Source organism: Anser cygnoides, chromosome 7, assembly GCF_040182565.1.
Source record: "Anser cygnoides isolate HZ-2024a breed goose chromosome 7, Taihu_goose_T2T_genome, whole genome shotgun sequence".
Taxonomy (NCBI): Eukaryota; Metazoa; Chordata; class Aves; order Anseriformes; family Anatidae; genus Anser; species Anser cygnoides.
The window spans coordinates 16,895,277-16,916,037 of NC_089879.1; the positions used below are offsets into that span (position 1 = coordinate 16,895,277).

The 20,761-nt window shown below is 52.7% G+C and overlaps 3 protein-coding genes across 16 annotated transcripts in view; all 3 read left to right on the forward strand.

Annotated features, from left to right (window-relative positions):
* Positions 1-5,763, forward strand: part of EXOC6 (exocyst complex component 6) — a 93,092-nt gene extending 87,329 nt beyond the window's left edge. For 5 of the 12 annotated variants that reach the window (XM_013188987.3, XM_013189054.3, XM_048069147.2 and 2 more), the window contains 3 exons: positions 3,667-3,779; positions 4,145-4,156; positions 4,636-5,763. In XM_013188987.3, coding sequence (XP_013044441.1) covers positions 3,667-3,779; positions 4,145-4,156; positions 4,636-4,768 — 258 coding nt within the window. In that variant the 3' untranslated portion in view covers positions 4,769-5,763. Of the gene's footprint in view, positions 1-3,666; positions 3,780-4,144; positions 4,157-4,635 lie in introns of those variants that run through there. The other 7 variants (XM_067000262.1, XM_067000263.1, XM_067000264.1 and 4 more) reach the window with 4 other exon arrangements.
* A 299-nt stretch (positions 5,764-6,062) lies between these two features.
* Positions 6,063-15,225, forward strand: CYP26C1 (cytochrome P450 family 26 subfamily C member 1). The gene is made up of 6 exons (XM_013200590.3): positions 6,063-6,560; positions 6,635-6,859; positions 6,977-7,252; positions 8,975-9,130; positions 12,098-12,592; positions 12,688-15,225. Exons 1-6 carry the CDS (start codon positions 6,369-6,371, stop codon positions 13,045-13,047), a joined length of 1,704 nt encoding a protein of 567 aa, XP_013056044.3. The 5' UTR covers positions 6,063-6,368; the 3' UTR covers positions 13,048-15,225.
* An 814-nt stretch (positions 15,226-16,039) lies between these two features.
* Positions 16,040-19,333, forward strand: CYP26A1 (cytochrome P450 family 26 subfamily A member 1). Of its 3 annotated transcripts, XM_048069011.2 has the most exons (8): positions 16,127-16,225; positions 16,357-16,519; positions 16,717-16,941; positions 17,049-17,336; positions 17,444-17,593; positions 17,926-18,060; positions 18,249-18,401; positions 18,593-19,333. In XM_048069011.2, the coding sequence occupies exons 2-8, from the start codon at positions 16,475-16,477 to the stop codon at positions 18,932-18,934; spliced, it is 1,338 nt and encodes a 445-aa protein (XP_047924968.1). In that variant the 5' UTR covers positions 16,127-16,225; positions 16,357-16,474; the 3' UTR covers positions 18,935-19,333. The 3 variants fall into 3 exon arrangements, with proteins under 3 accessions (XP_047924966.1, XP_047924967.1, XP_047924968.1); XM_048069009.2 differs by having other exon boundaries at positions 16,040-16,519; XM_048069010.2 differs by having other exon boundaries at positions 16,040-16,519; positions 17,085-17,336.
* Positions 19,334-20,761: the final 1,428 nt, after the last annotated feature.

Consider the following 20,761-nt stretch of genomic DNA (forward strand, 5'->3'; position numbering starts at 1 on the left):
AAGGCTGTTCCTTTTCCTTGTGGTTTTGTCCACGCCTAGTCCCTGACACATTGTAAGATTATTTTAGGTATAAAATATTATTAGATATGTCTATTTTGAATGAAAATACAGCCAAAATATAAGGATTTTTTTTTAATCCTCTATTGAAGAGTTGGCCAGGTGTTAGTTTTCTTGATGAATTTAATGTAGCTATTTGTTAGCATGAATTAAAAAAAATGGATTTTTTTGCATCTTCATGTTCATCTTTTATTTTCAAGAGTCTTTGTACATAAAGATTAAGGTATCTTTATCCTTTACTAAAATCATATTCATCTACCAAAGAATTAGGTAGGCCAGTGCTTCATTATGTTCAGATTATATGTAGTAGTCCAAATACTTGTCTGTATTTTTGAATGCATGGGCTGTTTTCCAGATCATATGCTTGTGGTCAAGACAGTCACAGCTTAATAGAGGTCTTTCTGTTTTTATCTAAAAGAAAGAATCTTTATTTAAATAAGGCACACATTTTTTGTAGTAGAAGACAGTGTAAATGAGCAAAGCAGCAGAAGTTGAAGCAGACTGGAGTTGATGCCTCTGCATCATGGCTGCAAGATTGAAGGTAAATTCATGGCTGCACTAGAGGGAAGTGTTGTGTGGGAGGACTGAAGTTATTTCCCATACATGTGGTGGTCCCGGAACCATCATTTCTGCTAGACAGTCCTGGCTGCTGGTGGCTGCTTGCCAGCCCAATCCTCTCGCAAAGTGCCTGCACTGACTGTACATCTGCCAAGTGCCAAGTCAGATGCAGGTGATATGAATGGCCAGGACACAGATCCGAAGAGCTGCACACCAGGCAGCTCTTGCCCACCCACAGTGTACAGTACATGCTGTCAAAGCCCATTACACACAGCAATATGCTGCAGTGCAGAACTGCAGCTGTGAGCGGGACAAAACACACAGTATGTAATTGTGCACAGCAGCAGTCCGATCTTCAGCAATGTCTGCGGTCCTCTGTCACATTTACTGCAGCAACAGGGCACATTTGTCGTGCTGTAGCCCCTGAACATGTGCGCAGGAGGGAAGGGAGTTATGATAGGGTGGCATGTGTCAATTGATTGCGTGTTCCTGGTCCTTCACGTGGCCTGCCACGTGTCATGACAGCTGCTTTAACTTAGGAGACTTACTAGCATGAGGCCAGTTGTGTGCAGCTCTTTGACCAAGTGTGGAGAAAGGAGGGAGCTGTGTTAGTGCTGGGCAGATCCCCCTTGCTGATAGCGTTTCCAGTGCTCATTCTTCAGAGCCAGGACTGCCTTGGAGCACACAGAATATGCTTCACGTTCTCTTGGGACATTGTTTTACCTCGCGAGTTGAAAAGCAGCAGATTGCATAGTCTGTTTAGAGCCCTACATGCCTATCTGTGTTTGATCAGGTGACAAATTAGGTCTAATCTTCCACCCCCACCATCAGTAGCACTAAGATGTCCCAGAGCCACAAGACAATCAGATGGCTGATTCAGATGCTGGAAGTGTGGTATGAAAATCACTCGTGCAATATTGGCAGGAAAGTTTCTTTGAACTTGTCAACACTATCAGTGATCAGTGGCTTTGTTGCTGAAGGGGCACAGAAAAGGTTGTTTAGGATGTATCCAGAGTCCTCAATATCAATGTTACAATGGGATTAAGAAATGAAATCTTTCACCTTTGATTTGCTGAGAACATTGGTGTTCTCCTGTGTGGAGCCCATGACAAATGGCATTGCAGTTGGTAGTAATTTATTAATACATTCCATTTGCTTCTCTGTGAGAGAGAGGGAACATGAAGTCTCCAGATTACATGGTCTGTGTTCCTGTGGCTGTCAGCTTTGTCCTCTCCACCTTGTGTTGCACATCTGACTGTCCTACTTTCTGCTCTTTTGATCATGCTTTGGAATATAGTGCGCAGCCTCTGTGACGGGGCACTACTGACTGGTGTAACACAGGTAATAAGTGATGAGTAACGTGCAGCAGCAAGTGAGACCATGGGTTTCACAAATGCCACTAATTCCTGAGTTATCAGAGCGTGATAGCTCAGGCCAAGTCTGTTTGCTTAGTGACTAAAGGCATATTCTCTTCTCTCCAGATCAATAGGAGAATTGATGGTGACCGTCCTGAGAAAGGACTTTATGAGAAAGAACTGCTTGTATTTGACCTTGACAGCTATCATGGATATGTAGTCAGTAGAGAATGAAATGGGGTCCTTGCCTTTTATACGCTTTTAACCCAAATGGGGTATTAAAATGTAAAGCTAGGGGTGTCACTGAGGTTTTTAATGGTCTTTGGCGGACTTTGGAAGGACTGAGCAGTAACTATATCAGAGGTCTGTTATAAAGCTAGGAAATGTTACTGCGTGTTCATAAAATATTTTATTACATATATGGGAGGATTAATTCATTATAAAATAATTCATTTAAATTAGATGCTTTATTTGAAAAGAACATAAGAGGGGGGTTAGAAAGTGGACACAGTTAGAAAGCATGTAAATTTGAAGCTGCGGAGTGTGTCCTTGCTGTAACAGTTCTGGTTTGGCTTAGAGGCGGCAGAAGCAAATGTTTGAAGTAGCAAGGATTCTTTATTTAAACAGCAAAATGATACAACCTGCAGGAGTCTGTTATGTTTCTTAGAGTGGTTTTGTCATGGGCAGTCCTTTTCCACCTCACAGTTCCAGGCACCAGCAATGCAGCAAGGCCTCCGGGCGAGCAGGGGCTCTGGGCTGCCCTGAGGCCCCAGCTCAGCAGAGCCACCCTGGGCCCCTGGAGCCGGGACATAGCGCTGCTAATGGCTCCTCACACTCGTTGTAGCAGCAGCTTTGGCTAACACAGGGCAGCCTGAGAACAAGCCCATGTTAGCCCTCAGCAGCAGCAGGATGCGGCCGGGCACCGGACGCAAGGGGGGAAGCTTGGGGGTGTCCCACCGTTGATGTTCCTGGGAGCAGGGCCCCGGCCCACCAGCCCATGGGTAGCTGTGGGAAAGGCTCCACCGAGCGGGGCCGCCTGCACCCGTCAGTGCCTGGCCTGCTTGCCTCATGGCCGTCCAGGGGAAATCAGGGGTTTGGGCTGGCTGAGGGGCAATTCGGCTTTAAGGGCTGCTAGAGGTGAGGCACTGCGTCTGCTTCTAAAAGTGAGCTGCTGTGCTGAACGGCAGCTCCGAGATCGTGAGTGAAAGGCCCAAACTGAAACTGCGGCCAGACACGGCTGTGCTTGGAGGTTTTTTGATCTCCTTCCCCCCCCGCCCCCCGCTTAAGTGTCTGGGGTTTGTTTGAGCCAGAATTGTGCCCAGCGCTCGGGGCTGAGTCGTGGGGATCAGTCACCACAGAGTCCAGCAGGGGTTGTTTAATTCATTTAATTGAGACTACCTGCCCCCTTGGTTTAAATTACTGAGAGCAGCACCAGCTGCGAGTGTCCCCTTCTGCCTGCCCAGGGTGTTTCGAGCCCCCGGACCGCCAGAGCGGGAAGCCACGAGCATCCCCTCCCAGGGCTGAACCTGCACAGCCACCTCCCGACACACGGAGGGAGAGGCAAAGGTGCTCAGGAGAGAAACGGGTGTGGGATGCAGGGGTTCCAGGGCCCGGCCCAGTGCCTCCTGCCCACAGAGTGGGGGGCCCCAGGCTGCAGCTACGCACTGGCTTCACTCACCTGCCGCTTCTCCCCCAGCTCCTGGACCTCTTCATGGTGTGGGACTGGTCCACCTACCTGGCTGACTACGGGCAGGCCACCTCCAAATACCTGCGGGTCAACCCGAGCACAGCCCTCACGCTGCTGGAGAAGTAAGTGTGGGGCCGCGGGGCCGGGGCCGGGGCCGGGGCCGCCCTCCCCAGCATCTGAAAGCCCACGGCGGTGCTTGCGCGATGCTTAGGGCCCTGCAGAGCTGCTGGTGGAGCCTGAGCGGTGGTCGGAGCCACGGCTCCCTGAGCTGCCACGGCGCGGGTGAGAAATGCGAGAGCTGTCGCTGTCGTGGAGCCGGGGCAAGCTTTCAGCCGTCCCGCGAGTGGGCTGGGGCAAGGGACGGCGCGGTTCCACCAGCCGAGCATCAGCCCGTTTTATACGGCTGGATCCGTGCGCTGGGATGCAAAGGCGTTTTCTAACGGTGTTTTCTTTCCTCTCCGGCCTGCCACGAACGTGTGTTTTGCAGGGTTCACAGAGGGTACGTATCACCTCTATTGTTACAAAGTATTGTTGCGTCAATTTATTTTATTTCACAAATTTCGTTTTAAACTCCTTTGATGCTGGAGATTAGCAATAGCAGTATCGGGTAATTTGATGATGACTAAAGGACTCCTGTTCACTGAGTCTGAATTTAACCTGGAGCCAGATGATTTGTACAAATTTTGTTTTGCTTCCCTCCTAATGCAACTGGTATACTCTGTTTCCTGCTAAAGTGATATTTGATAAAGAGATATTTGCTTAGTACTCACATGCAATTTGTGAAGTAGTATTTGTTAAAATGACTTCTGTATGGTGGAAGTTTGATTTAAGAACACAGATAACCCATTTTGTAACCTTTTGGTTCTTATTAGCACAAAGATCAAAAGAGAAATAAAAGTAAACCTAATGAAGTAGTTGGATTTTTCCTTTTCAAATTGTTTCTAACATGTCTGTATCTTTTGCTTTTTATTTCTCCAGAATGAGAGACTCTAGCAAAAAGAACAACATTTTTGCTCAGTTCAGGAAGAATGATCGTGACAAGCAGAAGCTAATAGAGACTGTAGTAAAGCAACTTAGGAGTTTGGTGAATGGTATGTCCCAGCACACATAGGCCTGCTAAATCAACTGTATCTCATCATGCCAAGAGGTATTTCTTAGCCACTATTTCTACTACACAAAGAGTGGTATCAATTAGGACATTTGTTTGGCCAAGTAAAAGGAAAAATGCAGTAGATTGGTTGTACACAGAGTCCTCAGTAAACAGTTCTTTGTACGTATTTTTAATGGATCGAATACTATTTTATATATTGTAAACAAATGGTGAAAAATGAGACTGTACAATAAAAACCAGCTCAGTCACACTGTACATGGAACAGCTGAACTGTAAATACATTATTTAAATGTCTGTAGACACGATGTTCAAAATTTTGCTCCGGGTAGGAATTATTTGAGAAATGATCCTTTAGTTGCTGTTTTCAGGATGACTCCTAATTAAATGTTTTTTTTAGGCGTTGAGATACTTGCATTTCAGATACTGCCTGTCATTTTCCTGCATTAAATGTAAACTAGCCTTAAAGTGATTGGACATAATTTTGTATACCACATTTTGTAGTCTGGAGGTATGAAAAAATCTTCTGATTTTTAGTACCTTTGAAAACTACCTGAGAATTAGACTTGATATTTATTTAGCATTAGGACTTATAGGCTTTGTTCTCCGAAAGGGTTTAATCTTGAGTTTGTGAATGTAAATAACCACCTGAGTTCTTTATAATGTGACTTTTTTTTGTTTCTGTTCCTCAGGGTTACCATTTCTAACTGTACTTTTTTAAGACCCCGGGTTCTTTCCCCAGGCTGCAGTAAGGAGTAGACTTGCCACTGTTGGTTTCGTGCCGCATCTGTTTGTCAGAATGCGCTTCCTAGAGCCAGCCCCATCCCAGCAAATAGCGTTTGTCCCACAGCCGGTCTCTTTGCACCGTCCCCTCCTGGCTATTTTAGACACGAAGAGAATGTCTAGCAAATACAAACCAAATGGAACGTGTAAAAATACTGTACATTTCGCTGTATTTTTAAGTTATTGACGGTCTAAATACAGTAATATAAACCTTACCCGTGTTCGTGTTTAATTTCACGCCTTAAAACGCGCCTCAGGACCGCGTTTCGCTGGGACCTGCCCGGGTCCCGGCTTCGTTGCTGAGTTACCTCGGGGCGGGCAGGGGCCGGGGCCGGGGCTGGGACCGGGGCCGGGGCTGGGACCGGGGCCGGGGGACGGCGTGCCGAGCCGAGCCGTGCCGTGCCGAGCCGTGCCGAGCCGTGCCGTGCCGAGCCGTCGGGGGGGCGCCCCTCGGGGCCGGGCGGGGGGCGGGAGAGGGGCTCCGGGGGCCCCCGTCCCCGGGGGGAGCTCGCCCTCCGCCGCCGTCCCCGCGCCCCCTCGATCGATCCCCCCGGCTCTCCCGCTCCAATCACCGCACTTGGCCGCGCTGCTTAAATATGCAGCGGAGACGTCATCTCCGAAGGTGGATCGGGCGCAAGTGGCCAATATCTATATAAATGTGGCCGAGGGGCGAACCGGCAGCAGGAGGCGAGCGGGGCCGGGCGGGCCAGCAGCCGGCAGGGGCCCATCGGCGGAGCGCCCGGCCGCTCGCTGCCTCCCCCGGTGCTCGCCTGGCGGCGGGGCAGGGACCGGGCGGCCCCCGGGCGGCCCCCGCAGGAGGATGCCGGCGGGGCTCTCCTGGCCCGCGGCGGCGGCTCTGGCGCCGCCGGTCCTGGCGCTGCTGCTCGCCCTGTGCCGGCACCTGTGGGCGCTGCGCTGGAGCCTCAGCAGGGACCGCGCCAGCGCCCTGCCCCTGCCCAAGGGCTCCATGGGCTGGCCCTTCTTCGGGGAGACCCTGCACTGGCTGCTGCAGGTGAGGCGCGGGGCGGGGGGCGCGGGGACGGGACGGGGACGGAGGGTTGGGGCTGACCCACGGCTCGTCCCCAGGGCTCCCGCTTCCACAGCTCCCGGCGGGAGCGGTACGGCAACGTTTTCAAGACCCACCTGCTGGGCCGCCCGGTGGTCCGGGTGACGGGCGCCGAGAACATCCGCAAGATCCTGCTGGGCGAGCACACGCTGGTCAGCGCGCAGTGGCCCCAGAGCACCCAGATCATCCTGGGCTCCCACACCCTGCTCGGCTCCATCGGCGACCTGCACCGCCAGCGCCGCAAGGTGAGCCTCGCAGGGCACGCGGCCCAGGTGGCACCTCCTGCCCAGGCTTGGGACTCGGTGGCATGTGGGCTCCCTGCTTTAACTACCTGCCTCTCTTCCCCCTCCTTCTGCTCCTAGATCCTGGCCAGAGTGTTCTGCCGCGCCGCCCTGGAGAGCTACCTGCCGCGGATCCAGAAGGTTGTGAGCTGGGAGCTGCGGGGCTGGTGCATGGAGCCGGGCTCCATCGCAGTTTATTCCTCCGCTAAAACCTTAACTTTCCGCATTGCAGCTCAGATTCTGCTGGGACTCCGCCTGGAGGAAAAGCAGTTCAAGGACCTGGCCAAAACTTTTGAACAGCTGGTGGAGAACCTCTTCTCCCTGCCCCTCAACATACCCTTCAGCGGGCTGCGCAAGGTACTGCCGCCTGCCCCGCGCCTTCTTGCGTGGGGGCCGGGGCCGGGCTGTGGCGGCACAGAGCCCCCATCCCCAGGCCTGCCAAGGGCCCCCCCTGAAGGGCCAGGACCGCTGCAGCACCCTTGCCAGGCTGAGGGCCTGGTGTGTTGCTCGCCCTGCTCCTGGTTTGCTTCCAGCACCTCCCTGCAGAGGCTCCAGTACAATGCGGGGCTGCCGTGCGCATTGCTGAAGCCTTTTCTCCAGGGTGAGTTTCAGCTCCCCTGAACCTCTGTTTTCTGCTGCTATGCAGCTGTCGGCTTGTCAGACCCCTTTTCTGGAGGTTGCCAGCGTGCCCCTTGCCTCTTCTCACTCGCCACATACATTGCTAGTGTTGGCTTTGGCTAGTCCATCATGCCTGGTCCTGTCCCATTGCATCCCACTCGGATTCATGCAGAGGCATCTTTGGGCATGAGGAAAAAGGGCACAGCAGGGACCTCCCTGCGCAGCTCAGGCAGGCTGAGGACTTGAGACCCACTTACAGTCCTTGGTCCCTTGTCCACCAGCAGCAGACAGACAGCGAGGAGTCCTGGAGGGGAGCATGGCAGAGGGACAGCTTCCTCTGCCTCTTACAACCCCCAGTTTCTTCCCTGCTGTCCTGCCCCTTCCTACCTGCCTCCCCACACTCCCGCTCTAGGTATCGGTCCCATGTCCCACCCCTCCTGTCACATTTCAATCTGCTGTCCCTCCTCTGGCTTTGGGCCATTCACCCTGCTGGGCCCCCAGCCCACGTCTCCTGCCTCTTCTTGCAAGGTCTTATCCAATCTCTTATTTCCACTGGGAGCTCTGCCCCACTGGATCACCTTACCTGGCCAGCCCCAGCTCTCCCCCAGCTTCCCTGCAGCTCTTCTCACCAGATCAAAGTTCTTGGTCCCCTTGTCCTGCAGGCTGTCACCAGCGTGAGCTTTCAGCATCCATCCTGTCTCAGGTTAGCCACAGCCTGTCTGGCCTCAGACCAACCTCTTTAACTTGCTTTTATCTCCTCTTGTCTTCCCTCTTGCTTTCCCATTTCCTTTGTCCAGTCCTTCCCAACTCAACTCTCATCCTTTCCGTCTTCTTCCCAGCTTCTGGTCATGGCCACTTCTCATCCTAACTATCCGATCCAGGTTTTTGCAGGAGGCCTCTTGCTACAGATCCATACTCTGTGACTCCATCCATCCGCACTCTGCAGCAGGTTGTTTTTCAGTTGGCTCACGAAGGTCTTCCTAATGTTTTGCTGCACAGAAGTGCAACACAGCCGGAGATCAGCTGGGTGTGGTTAACATGTATCTGGAAAAGCCACTCATTTGTTACTCATTTGTCGGATGTGCATTGCCTCCTGGACTCAGTTTTATTAAGTTACTGCTTCCCCTCCTGTCGGACAAGCTTCCTTTGGACCTGACAAGACTGTGAGTTTGTTCACTGCAGGCCCCTCTGGATTCAGTGCCGTGGGCTTGCTGCTGTCGTTTCCTCTCCAAGTGTGTTTCCTAGGACTTGTATTTGATTCACAACAGAAAGCTGAAAGAACTTGCAGCAGTTCTCACCGAGCTGCTACCTCTTGTGAGGCTTTGGGGCTGGGCAATAGGTTAAACAATTTTTGCTGTTGCAGATCCTGGGATTAAAGACGACCACAGAAGGTGTCCCCTGGTCTCTCTGGAGAGGGGGGCAGTTCCTAGGGCTCCCCTGACCTGTGTCTGCCTCCCACAGGGAATCAAAGCACGGGACATGCTACATGAGTTCATGGAGAAGGCTATACAGGAAAAACTGCAGAGAACCAACTCAGAAGACCATAGCGATGCTCTGGATTTCATAATAAACAGTGCCAAGGAGCATGGCAAAGAATTTACCATGCAGGAGCTGAAGGTAACCAGAACCCTTCTGACTGGGTGTCTGTGAGAGGCTTGGGCTGAGGGGTGGGAGAAAGAAGGAGTGATGTGGTGGGAGAAGGAGAGTTGTGGTGGGACAAGGAGAGTTGTGGTGGGACAAGGAGGGCTGTGGAGGGACCGCTGTGAGCTGCTGGCTCCCTCCCGCCTCTTGCCAACCCTGAGGAGCCCATCCGCAGTGTGAGCAAGACAGCCCGGCCCCGGCGAGCTCAGCTGTGTGCTTGCCCCTAAGTGTCAGCACGCATGAAAAGCAGCTCATCTGCCTCGGGAGTGAAGAGTGCTGGGGAGGACGGGAGCCTCACCTGGAGTGGGTGCTGGGGTGGGCAGGTGTGCAAACAGCTCCTAGCGCTGAAGCCAGCACACAGAGTTAGTGGGCGGTGCGCTACTCAGATGGTCTCATAGGGTTGTGTCTCTTTGCATTAGAGCAGAGATGGTATTTAAAGAGGAAACAAATGCCTCTTTTGCCTTTCCTCTTTGTGGCCACCTGGCTTCAGCCTGCCTTAGGATGTGTTTAGGGTTATGAGGCTGTGCTCAGGCTCTGCACATTAGCGTGCACTTGGTAACCTCCCAGATGAAGTCTTGGATATATGTAGGGCTAGTTGTGTGTTCCTCAGGCAACCCCTGACATCTAGCACGGTGTGGCGTGCAGATCATGTCACTGTATTCCTCAGGGCCAGGAGCCCAGAAATCACTGAGACAGTACATCAAAACGGGCCCGGGATGGAACGATGAGTTCTGGGTCATTCCCTATCACCTCATTAATTATATCACGTAGCTTGTGGATTGCTGTGATGCAACATGACTCGTCGCTGTGACTTAGGGATGAACCCAGCAGTCCTCACTGAGACAAAACCCAGTGAAAAGTACTTTGCCAAAGATCTTGGGAAAAAAACTGTCATTAGCGCTGCATCATTCATACCTCCAGGTCATTCTGTGTCGGTCAACAACACATGACGCTGCATTTATGTAACAAGTTTTGAAGCAGTTTTGTATGGGTACAGCAGCTGAATATAGTTTAAAAGTAAAGGGCACACAATTTTAGTGTTTATTTAGATATTTAAGGAAAATTATCTAAAGACAAATGTTTTGTATGTATTTTGTAAGTGTAATCTGTAAATTCTGAAGTATTTGAAGGACATTACAGAGACTATCAGGTGCAATTAGAAATAGCGTATATTCTTAAAATGGCTTCGTTATATTTATTTATATTATTTATTATAATAATTATTTTTACTATAATATAATTATGAAGAATAATTTCCAGATTCAGAATGTGATTGATTAGACTTGGTTAATCTCTGTTAGTATTCAGATGTATATTGCACAAGGATAATTAGACGATCTCTCATCCTGTCTCTGTCTCTGACCACAAGTGAGACAATAACAGTAGGAATAAAGGGATATTAAACACAGTGACCTAGGGCCAGCTGGTTCAAGTGACAGCGTATTTATATGCAGTCTGGTACATTTACGGTTAGAAACTTTCTACCTTGCCTGCATTTAACAAAATGACTTGCAAATCAAATGCCTATGCTTGCAAATACAGCACTATTATCTGCTATTGTAGAGCTCTCATCCATTGCAGGTGTAATTGGGTAGAAAGTTTAAAGCTGTCCTAGAGTCATGGATATATTCAACTCTGAGAGACACCGCAAAACTTGTGACACTAGTTACTAATTTGCTTTTTTTTTTTCTTTCTTTTTTTCTTTTTTTTTTTTTCCCTGCATGATTTGGGAGGACATTTTTCTCAGAAACTTTCCTAAATATGCTGTGGTTTTGCACTAGTGACATGAACTCAGCAAGAGCCTTGAAATGTAAAGGTCGTTACAATTATATCATTTTGCCAAAAGTACTTTTTTAGAAAGTTTTAAATCTTGGAAGGATAGAAAAAAGCATCCTGTATAACCGTGCTGTCACTGGCTGAGTGGCTGAGCAGCAATGCTGTTGGTCCTGCATCACAGGACGGGGAGCTGGGCTGCAGCACAGGGACAAAACCAACCGTGGGAGAGTACAGCCTCACTGTCACGGCTCATGTTGGCATTGTAACAGCCAGAAGAGACAGTAAGCAGCTCAGTGTCACAGCTGGCGTGGCAGCACCATCAGAGGTTGATGCAGAGAGTTGTAAGAGCTATCATTTCAAAAAAAAGTCTCACATTGTACTGTGGTGGCTTTTCATTGCAAGCTGTGGGACTCAAGAGATTTATTTTCATCTGGGTCTGCTATCTTTTGGATGTAAAAATTCCTCCTGATGCCTGCAGGAGGTGCGATGGGGTCGGTAGGGACCTGTTATTTCAGAGGCTTCAGTTCAGCTGAAAGATGCCTTTGTGAGCTACACTTTGGCAAAAACCCATAGTTCAGCCAATATATGGTGATGAGGGCAGTAGCAAAGACCAGTCTTTGTTACATGACCCTTGACCTTACCAGACTTCGTTCCAGGTACTTTAAGACATCAGGTGTCCTTTCCACTGCTTTTGGCTTCTCCCTCCAGACCCAGCTGTGGGTAACTCTTAACTTTCTGCTTTTGAGTGTTGGTTTGAGTCACCTTCCACATAAGCAAATGGTCAATTATAACTGGAGATGGATTAAATGCAGCCCATTTTAGCTGCCAGTGCATCTGTTATCTATACATAAACATGCCTCATAACCCCTGCTGGCCAGAAAGGCAAAAGTTGGGCACAAAAGGGAATTGGCAGATGAAGGTAAAACCCATAATGCTTAAAGTGAATGTCACTGTATGATAAAATGTGTGTTAAAATTCTTTTTAGGGTTTGTAAATCTTGGGAGGAGAGCTGGGAAGAGGGTGACAGGTCTGTGGAGAGCAGGGACAGAGGCAGGGGCAGGGTCCTCTGCCCAGGGACAGAGCCTGTGAAGGGAGAGGACAGTCGGGCAATTCAATCACAACCAGCCTAGAGTGGCATTCAAACTTGTCACCTTCCTTCCCTCCCAGGAATCAGCCATTGAGCTCATATTTGCTGCTTTTTTCACCACGGCCAGTGCCAGCACCTCTCTCATCCTCCTGCTACTAAAGCACCCCTCAGCGATCAAAAAAATCAGGCAGGAGCTGATGTCCCACGAGCTGTACCCACAGTGCCAGTGCTGCCCTGCGGGACCCAGCCCGGACACCTTGCCCATGCCAGGCAGGGACAGCAAGAAGCAGCTCCCTGCCGTGGCCAGAGATGCTCGTGGGGACCAGAGCCAGCCCCCAGGCCCCCCGGAGGAGGCAGAGCCCAGCGGTGGCCTCTCCCCACAGCCCCTGGCCCCACTGGAGCCCACACACCCCCAGAGCAGTCCCCAGCCCCAGGCCTGTCACTGCCCCTCAGACATCAGCCTGGAGAAGCTGGGCCGCCTGCGCTACCTGGACTGTGTGATCAAGGAGGTGCTGCGGGTGCTGCCCCCCGTCTCTGGAGGCTACAGGACAGCGCTGCAGACTTTCGAGCTGGATGTAAGTGCTATGGGCATAGAGGAAAGGGAGGGAGGGCTGTCCCTGGGTACCACCGTTCGCAAGGTGCCTAACGTTCCTGTCCTCTGCCCCCACAGGGCTACCAGATCCCCAAGGGCTGGAGTGTGATGTACAGCATCCGTGACACGCACGAGACAGCCGCCGTCTACCAGAGCCCCCCTGGTGGCTTCGACCCTGACCGCTTCAGTGCTGCCCGGCCAGAGGCTGTCAGCCGCTTCCACTACATCCCCTTTGGCGGCGGGGCGCGGAGCTGCATCGGCAAGGAGCTGGCGCAGGCCATCCTCAAGCTGCTGGCCATCGAGCTGGTCACCACGGCCCGCTGGGAGCTGGCCACCCCCGCCTACCCCGCCATGCAGACCGTGCCCATCGTGCATCCCGTGGATGGGCTGCAGCTCTACTTCCACCCCTTGCGGCCCAGCCGCGGCAGTGAGGCCTAAGCCAGGGTGCTGCCCCCAGCCCTGGCTGTGGTACTGCTCCGTGGCTGGCTGGGTCGCTGCAGAGCAAGGCCGCAAAGGTCTTTTTTTTTTTTTTAAACCCTCCTGGTGTCCTGCAGAGTAGGGTCCCACAGAGTCCTGCAGACAGCCCCAAGCACCGGGGCAAGCCTCACCCCCAACCCCAGGGGCAAAACAGGAGCAGCCGGCAGGGAGCATCCCCCATGGGTGCCCAGCCAGCCCCTTCCACACACAAGTCCCTGGGGAGCAAAAACCCCAGGCCCATAGTTAAGGCTCCTGGAGCTTTTCTCTCTCATGGCTTTCTTCTATGAGCGTGCTGTAGGAGAGGCAGGAGGAACATCCTGCACACCAGGGCTTTTTGGAGATGTAAAAAGGGGGAAGAAGGGGGGCTCTGTAGGAAAACACAAACCAGGTCTGCCCAATCCACAGCATCAGCTGTAGCTAGAATAATAGTTTGTAACATGTTTTTTTATTGTAAATATTTCATCTCTTTCCTGCACTTCCCATTAGAGTCAGCACAAACGGGACATCTGTTCACCAGATCACAGTAGCTGTGGCTGTCGTGCCTGAGCACTGTGCTGCTGCTCGGGGTCTGCCATGAAGCCCCCTGCGGGGTCCCTGCAGGATGTATTCCCCAGCCAGGGAGTGGCCTGAAGCAGGGGAGGGACCAGACCTGTGGGGAATAAACATTTGGGAAACGGACATTTCTGAGTATGCCTGCTTCGTGGTGGCATGTCCCGTGTTCTTGCTTGTATGGCTCAAGTGGTAGAGGGGACATCTGCATGGTAGCAGAGGGGTTGTGAGCCCGTGGTGGCTGTCCAGCTGAGTGACTACCGTGTCCCTCCCGCCTGGCCCTGCTGGGGAAGTGCCGGGCCGGGGGCTCCTGGGCCAGTCTGAGGGTGGTCCCTGGGGCTGAGGGCACCTTCCCAGGCACTGCTGAGGCACAGGGTGTTTCTCTCCCATGTAAAATGATGTGAGTGCTGTCACCTGCACTCTGAATGTCCCGCTTTAGTGCCAGGCCAAAACCCGCCCTGCCCAGGCCAGTCCCTGCTGCAGGCCTGTGCTAGGGCACTGCAGCAGGGCGTGCGCTGCCACGTGCCCTCAGGGCTGTGCAGTGAGCACAGTGCTACCTGGGGCAGAAATGTGGCTCCCAAATGTAACAGGTCAAATCTGGAAGAGGTTGAACCACGGGGTTGAGTTAAGTGCTGTTGGCAGCTCGACCCCGTCGTGAACCGGAGCCTCTGCCCCTCCTGACCTTGTCCTGAGAGGTGAATCTCTCTGGCTATCAGAGGTGAAATCAGTAGGCGGTGGCTGCAAGTGGCAATGACTAACTCTGATGAGCAGGCACCGCCGGCGTGGCCGTGACCCACGGGAGATGCGGGGTCCTGCCGTGGGCAGGGCTGGGCCAGCAGCCCTGGGTGCAGGAGTGTGGGGGCTCCTCCTGCAGCGTGCTTAAAAATTACCCCGGGCACTAACGAGCCCCACAGCCACCCACTGAAAAATGTAACATGAATCTGGTTAAAAAAAAAAAAAAAGGACTTGAAACTGATTTTGTTTTCAGATAAACACGAGCATTTACAAATGAAGTGTAATAATTGTTACTTGTAATCAAAGTTTGTTCATATTAGGCTGTTAATTTCTTGACCTCCTTCCAAGATGTTTTTAATTATCCCTTTCACTCTTTACCATTTGATTCTTTTCGAGCCGATGGCTGCGGAATACACAGCTGGGGAGATAATAAAGCCTTCCTGCGGCAATTATCGGTGCTCAGGCCACCGTATCTCGTTATTTTGATAGACAGTGAACTTGGCGCGGTTGCCGGCCGGGTTCACGCAGATGTCACGGTCCGTGTTGTAGGTCACAAGCGGGTCAGCGCCCGGCAAGGGGAGGGCGCCGGGTCAGGGCGCGGCCGCCGCTCCCGGGCAGCGCCGCCGGGCCCCGGGTGCCGCGGAAATGCCCCCGGGGGGCTCCCTCCGGGGCAGGGGGCTGCGGGGACCGGGCAGCGCAGGGAAGCATCGCAGGAGGAGGGAGGGTCCCGTCCGAGGCGTTGGTTGTCGGAAAAGTAGTAATTAAAAATGACACCTCATCCCCCCCCCCAGCACAAACACACGCACAGCTCCCAGCGTTTATTGAGTTTGTGGTAGGAAAAATAAAGAAATAAAAGGCAAAAGGAACTGGAGGAAGAAAGGGGGGGAAAAAAGGAAAAAGCATAAAAAGCGGGCACGACAGTTTATTGGTAGCAGCCGAACGGAGCGGTCCGCGGCTCCGTCCCTCCCTCCGCAGCCCCGCAGGGACCGGCGATCGCATCCCTCGGACGGCGCATCCTGCAACAGGACCCCGCGCTCCCGCAGCGCTCCCGCAGCCCGGCCCCGCCACTGTCCCCCCGCCGAACGGGCTCCGGGACCTGCCAGCGGCTCCGGGAGGGGAGCGGGGCCCGGCCGGGCTCGGTGCCGCGGCTGCAGGCGCGGTCCCGGCCACGGCAGCCCCGATGGCCCCGGGCGAGGGCGGGCAGCGGAGCCGGGCACAGGGCAGGGTGTTCCCTTTCCGCGCTCACCTCCCTTTCCCTCGGTGACCCGCAGGTGAACCTGCACCGGGAGGCCGAGACGGACTGCTGCCCGCCGCTCCTTCCTCCGCAGCCGGGCAGAAACACAAGCCGGCCCTTTCGAGGTGAAGCAGAGGACAGCGGAGGAAGCTCCTCCGCCGACGCGGCGGCTCCGCTGCGGCTCTGCCCGGAGCTCCGCGCCCCAGCCAGGGGCACCCCCCGGCCCCGCTGCCCCCGGCTCCGGCTTTTCGCTCCCCCGCCGTCCCCGACCGGCGACGAGAGGACGGGCGAGGGAGCCCCGCAGCTGGCAGCGAGCGGCGGCGCCGGGCTGGCAGCGCCCGGGGGTGGCTGCCTCCGGAGCGGGGCATTTCTCTGCCAGGCGCAGCCTGTGGAGCTCCAGCGAGCATCAGCGATAAATCCGAGGAAGAGGCGGCCGGCCCCAGCCGTCGGCAGCGTCCCTCGGGCCGCTCCCACCGGCACCTCTCATCCCTTCCCCGGCGGCTGTCTGCGGCGGGCAGGATGCGCCGCGCCGAGCAAACGGTTAAAGATTTCGGGGGGAGGAGCCAGGCCCCAATCCGCAATTAAAGATGAACTTTGGGTGAACTAATTTATCGGACCAAGGTAGGGTGGGCAGCAACCTGGGAAGGGTATAAAAGGCGGCCCGCGGCGAGCCCGGCCCGCGCACTCGGAGCTCCCGGGGGGCCGGGCTGGACTCGCTCCCCAGCCATGGGCTTCTCCGCCCTGCTCGCCAGCGCCCTGTGCACCTTCCTGCTGCCCCTGCTGCTCTTCTTGGCCGCCGTCAAGCTCTGGGACCTGTACTGCGTGAGCAGCCGCGACCCCAGCTGCCCGCTCCCGCTGCCCCCGGGCACTATGGGGCTCCCCTTCTTTGGGGAGACGCTGCAGATGGTGCTGCAGGTAAGGCGAGGCGATGTCGCGGGGAGCGGAGCAGTGGCCCGGCTCCTCCTCCTCGTCCTGCTGCTGCTGCGAGGGACGGGGGCGAGCAGCGGCTTTGCCGAGCTGCCGTGCCCAGGTGGGGATGAGCCGCTGCCCCGCCTTTTTTTTTTTTTTCTCCTCTCCAACATATTTATTTTCGCACCCCTCCCGTCCACCAGCGGCGGAAATTCCTGCAGATGAAGCGCAGGAAATACGGCTTCATCTACAAGACTCACCTCTTCGGGCGGCCCACGGTGCGAGTGATGGGCGCCGAGAACGTGCGGCACATCCTGCTGGGCGAGCACCGCCTGGTCTCCGTGCAGTGGCCGGCCTCGGTGCGCACCATCCTGGGCTCGGGCTGCCTCTCCAACCTCCACAACGGGCAGCACAAGCACCGCAAAAAGGTACGGCCCCGGCGGCGGGCGGGGAGCGGGGGCGGCTGCCCCGCGCAAGGTGGCTGAGCCCGTGTCCCCTTCCTCCTCCTCCTCCTCCTCCTCGTCCCCCCGGGCAGGTGATCATGCGGGCCTTCTCCCGGGACGCCCTGCAGCACTACGTGCCCGTCATCCAGGAGGAGGTGAGCGCCTGCCTGGCGCGGTGGCTGGGTGCCGCAGGGCCCTGCCTCCTGGTGTACCCCGAGGTGAAGCGCCTCATGTTTCGCATCGCCATGAGGATCCTGCTGGGCTTCCAGCCCCGCCAGGCCGGCCCCGACGGCGAGCAGCAGCTGGTGGAGGCCTTCGAGGAGATGATCCGCAACCTCTTCTCCCTGCCCATCGACGTGCCCTTCAGCGGGCTCTACCGGGTAAGGTTCCCCGCCAGCCAGGAGCGCTCCCCGGGGCAGCGGGGAGTGGGTGGGAGGGATGGTGGCACGGCACAAAGCCCACCTTGCTCCCCCCGTTGCCCGTCCAGGGCTTGCGAGCGCGCAACATCATCCACGCTAAGATCGAGGAGAACATCCGCGCCAAGATGGCCCGCAAGGAGCCCGAGGGTGGCTACAAGGACGCGCTGCAGCTGCTGATGGAGCACACGCAGGGCAACGGGGAGCAGCTCAACATGCAGGTGAGGTTCCCCAGGGCCAGATCCATCCCCCTCCCGCCTGCCTGTTTCCTCAGTCAGCAGCATGCTTATCTTCTGGGCCCAGAAGGAGAGAGCAGGAGGTGCAGCTCCCTTCCCAGGCAATAAACCAGCCTGTGCAGTGCACTGGGGTCCTCTGGGTGGAGGATGCAGCCAGGCTGTTGGACGAGGTGTGCAGGACCGAGGCTGTGCCCATAGGGAGCATCCCCCACCCTGGCTCCAGCCTGGGTGCAATTATAGCATTAGTAGTAGGGTGGGTCTGGTAGAGAGAGCCTGTTCAGGGCCTGTTTTATCCCTCCTCTGTCCTGTGCAATAAGGAACTGAAGGAGTCTGCCACAGAGCTGCTGTTTGGGGGCCATGAAACCACTGCTAGCGCTGCCACGTCGCTGATTGCCTTCCTCGGGCTCCATCACGATGTCCTGCAGAAAGTGAGGAAAGAGCTGCAGGTGAAGGTGTGTGTCTTCCCCCGGTGGGCAGTGGGAAGCCCCCCTCAGGAGAGGTGTCCCAGGCAGGGCCCCCCCTGACCGAGGAGGTTCCCTGCTTGTAGGGGTGGCAGGAGAATGCCACTATCAGGAGGGCAGTGATTTTGTGGTGCCGGGAGCCTCTTCCAAAAATGTGATGGCAGCATCCTCTTTTCTAGGGGTTACTATGCAGTCCCAACCAAGAGAAGCAGTTGGACATGGAGGTCTTGGAGCAGCTGAAGTACACAGGCTGTGTCATCAAAGAGACCCTCAGGCTGAGCCCTCCTGTTCCTGGAGGATTTCGAATTGCACTCAAGACCCTTGAGCTGAATGTAAGTGGGGCTTGGGCTCGCTACTCAGAGCACCTGCAAAATTACGAGCACAATGACATAGCATACCCACCTCAGAGTGACCTGCAGGAAGCCAGGAGGGAAGGCGAGGTGCACCAACGTGTCCCACACTGATATTTCAGCCCCTTTAACTCAGCGAGGCATTTCATGTCTTCTCTCTCTTCTTTTGGTAGGGTTACCAGATCCCAAAAGGTTGGAATGTTATTTACAGTATCTGCGATACCCACGATGTGGCAGATCTGTTTACCAACAAGGATGAATTTAATCCGGATCGCTTCATGTCTCCATCTCCGGAGGACTCCTCTAGGTTCAGTTTCATTCCTTTTGGTGGGGGCTTGAGAAGCTGCGTGGGCAAAGAGTTTGCAAAAGTCCTTCTAAAAATATTTACAGTGGAGCTGGCTCGGAGCTGTGACTGGCAGCTGCTGAATGGACCTCCTACAATGAAAACGGGGCCCATAGTGTACCCTGTGGACAATCTGCCTACCAAATTCATAGGTTTCAGCGGCCAAATCTGAGAGTTCAACACTTGCCTCTGGATGGATTTCTATATAACATCTAATATGTACATAGTAATTTTTATAGTAAGAAAGGCCTTTAAATATTTAAACTTGTAAATGTACAATAGTTATTTATGTCTTCTAAGTATTTTAAATGGCTATGATATTTTTCCCCAAGCACTACAATTATGGATCTCTGATTCATAATTAGATAATATTATTTCTATAGAAATAAAATTTCCCCTATTTAAAAATCTTATTGAAAGCTGGCCAGATAAGTGTTTGAAGACATTTCACAATGATGTATGTATTAAATATTCTCAAAGGAATTTGAAACAATGGTAACTAGCTATTCATCCAAATTACCTAAATTGTTATTGTTTGAGAATGTTTTCAGTATTATTTGTCTCGATCTTACGTTTAATGTGTGAATTTTAAGTTTGATAATAAAGTTTATTTTTGAAGATCCTCTGTATGAAGATCTGCCTGTATGCTAGAGAGTAGCATAACCAGCTCACACAGGTCTGAAGTGTTTGGATGTGAAGTTGGATCTGCTTTTGTGAATGAGCTGTTTCCTATTTCTACTGTTCTCATACCTCTGCCCTACCCTCCCGTCCAACCCGTATACTTCTAACTTGTGCATAGTAAATTGTTGTAACAATGTGGAGTGATAGCAAGTGGTAGAGGTCTCTCTTTGCCAGGCATATAATTTTGAGACGTAGTAAATAAGAAGCGAAGGGAAGAAGAATGTGTAACATAAAGCTTTCTCTGGAACTGGAGAAAATAGGTTGAGGGGGGAAAAAAAATCCATAAAGGTTCTCTTCTCCCGTATTTCTACTGACTTGTATAAACAGACCACTGGATTTGTTCTGTGTTGAGTCTGCAGTCTATGAATCTTTACTTATGAAGGTGTCTCTTATCAGCTGTTAGAGCAAATAAAATCTGCTGTGATTTCTTGTTAAAATGCAACAGTTCCGCATAGGGCAGAGATAGAGCATGCATTTGGTTTAAGAACTTTCCTGGAATTCAGCAAAATGAAAACTAAAAGGCAGGCACTAATGTGAATTGATTAACAGGGAATCAACTGTTGAGATGTAATTCCCCAGGGGTGTGTAAGCAGGGCAGATAAAATGCCCTAGGCATGACCCCTGTTTTGGCTTAACCATAAGTTTTTTTTGTACACACCACACCCCCACCCCTGTCCCTATTACTACACCTATTAGTCTTCCCTCAAAAGTCAAACATAGGGTGGCTCTGTAAACATCTACAAAGTAAACTCATGTAATTTGGTGTCATGATCACTTATAGAAGTATATAGACTAATTTGTTTGTTTGTTTGTTTGTTTCTGGAAAAGTCACTTTTTCATTATTTTCTCCCAAGATCAGAATTAAGGATGATGTTAAGATGATCAAAATCATTGCTGGTGTTTAATAGCACATAAGACGTTTGTGGATTTTTTTTAGGGACTTGTTCCATAATGTGTTTGATACGTATTTAAATGCTAACTGGAAACAAAAACTTCTCATGTAATAACCTAGACATGACTTACACACAAAAATGAGCATAGCTATCAAGACTTTTTCATAGTGATTTTTTTTTTTTAGTCTTTAAATACAAGAGACATTCATTTTAGATTGTGCTTGGGTTTTCTTGGCAATATTTAGAATCTTAAATAATTGTTATTTTAATAACCTCCTGTACCATTATGCTCTTCAGCGATTTATCAATAATCTCAGTTTAAGATCCCTTTATTAGCAATGCAGTAGCAGAAAATTGCAAACTGATCCGGATTTGGAGGTGATCCTGGAGTCTGGAGAGCATCAAGACTCTTGTTTTGGTATTCC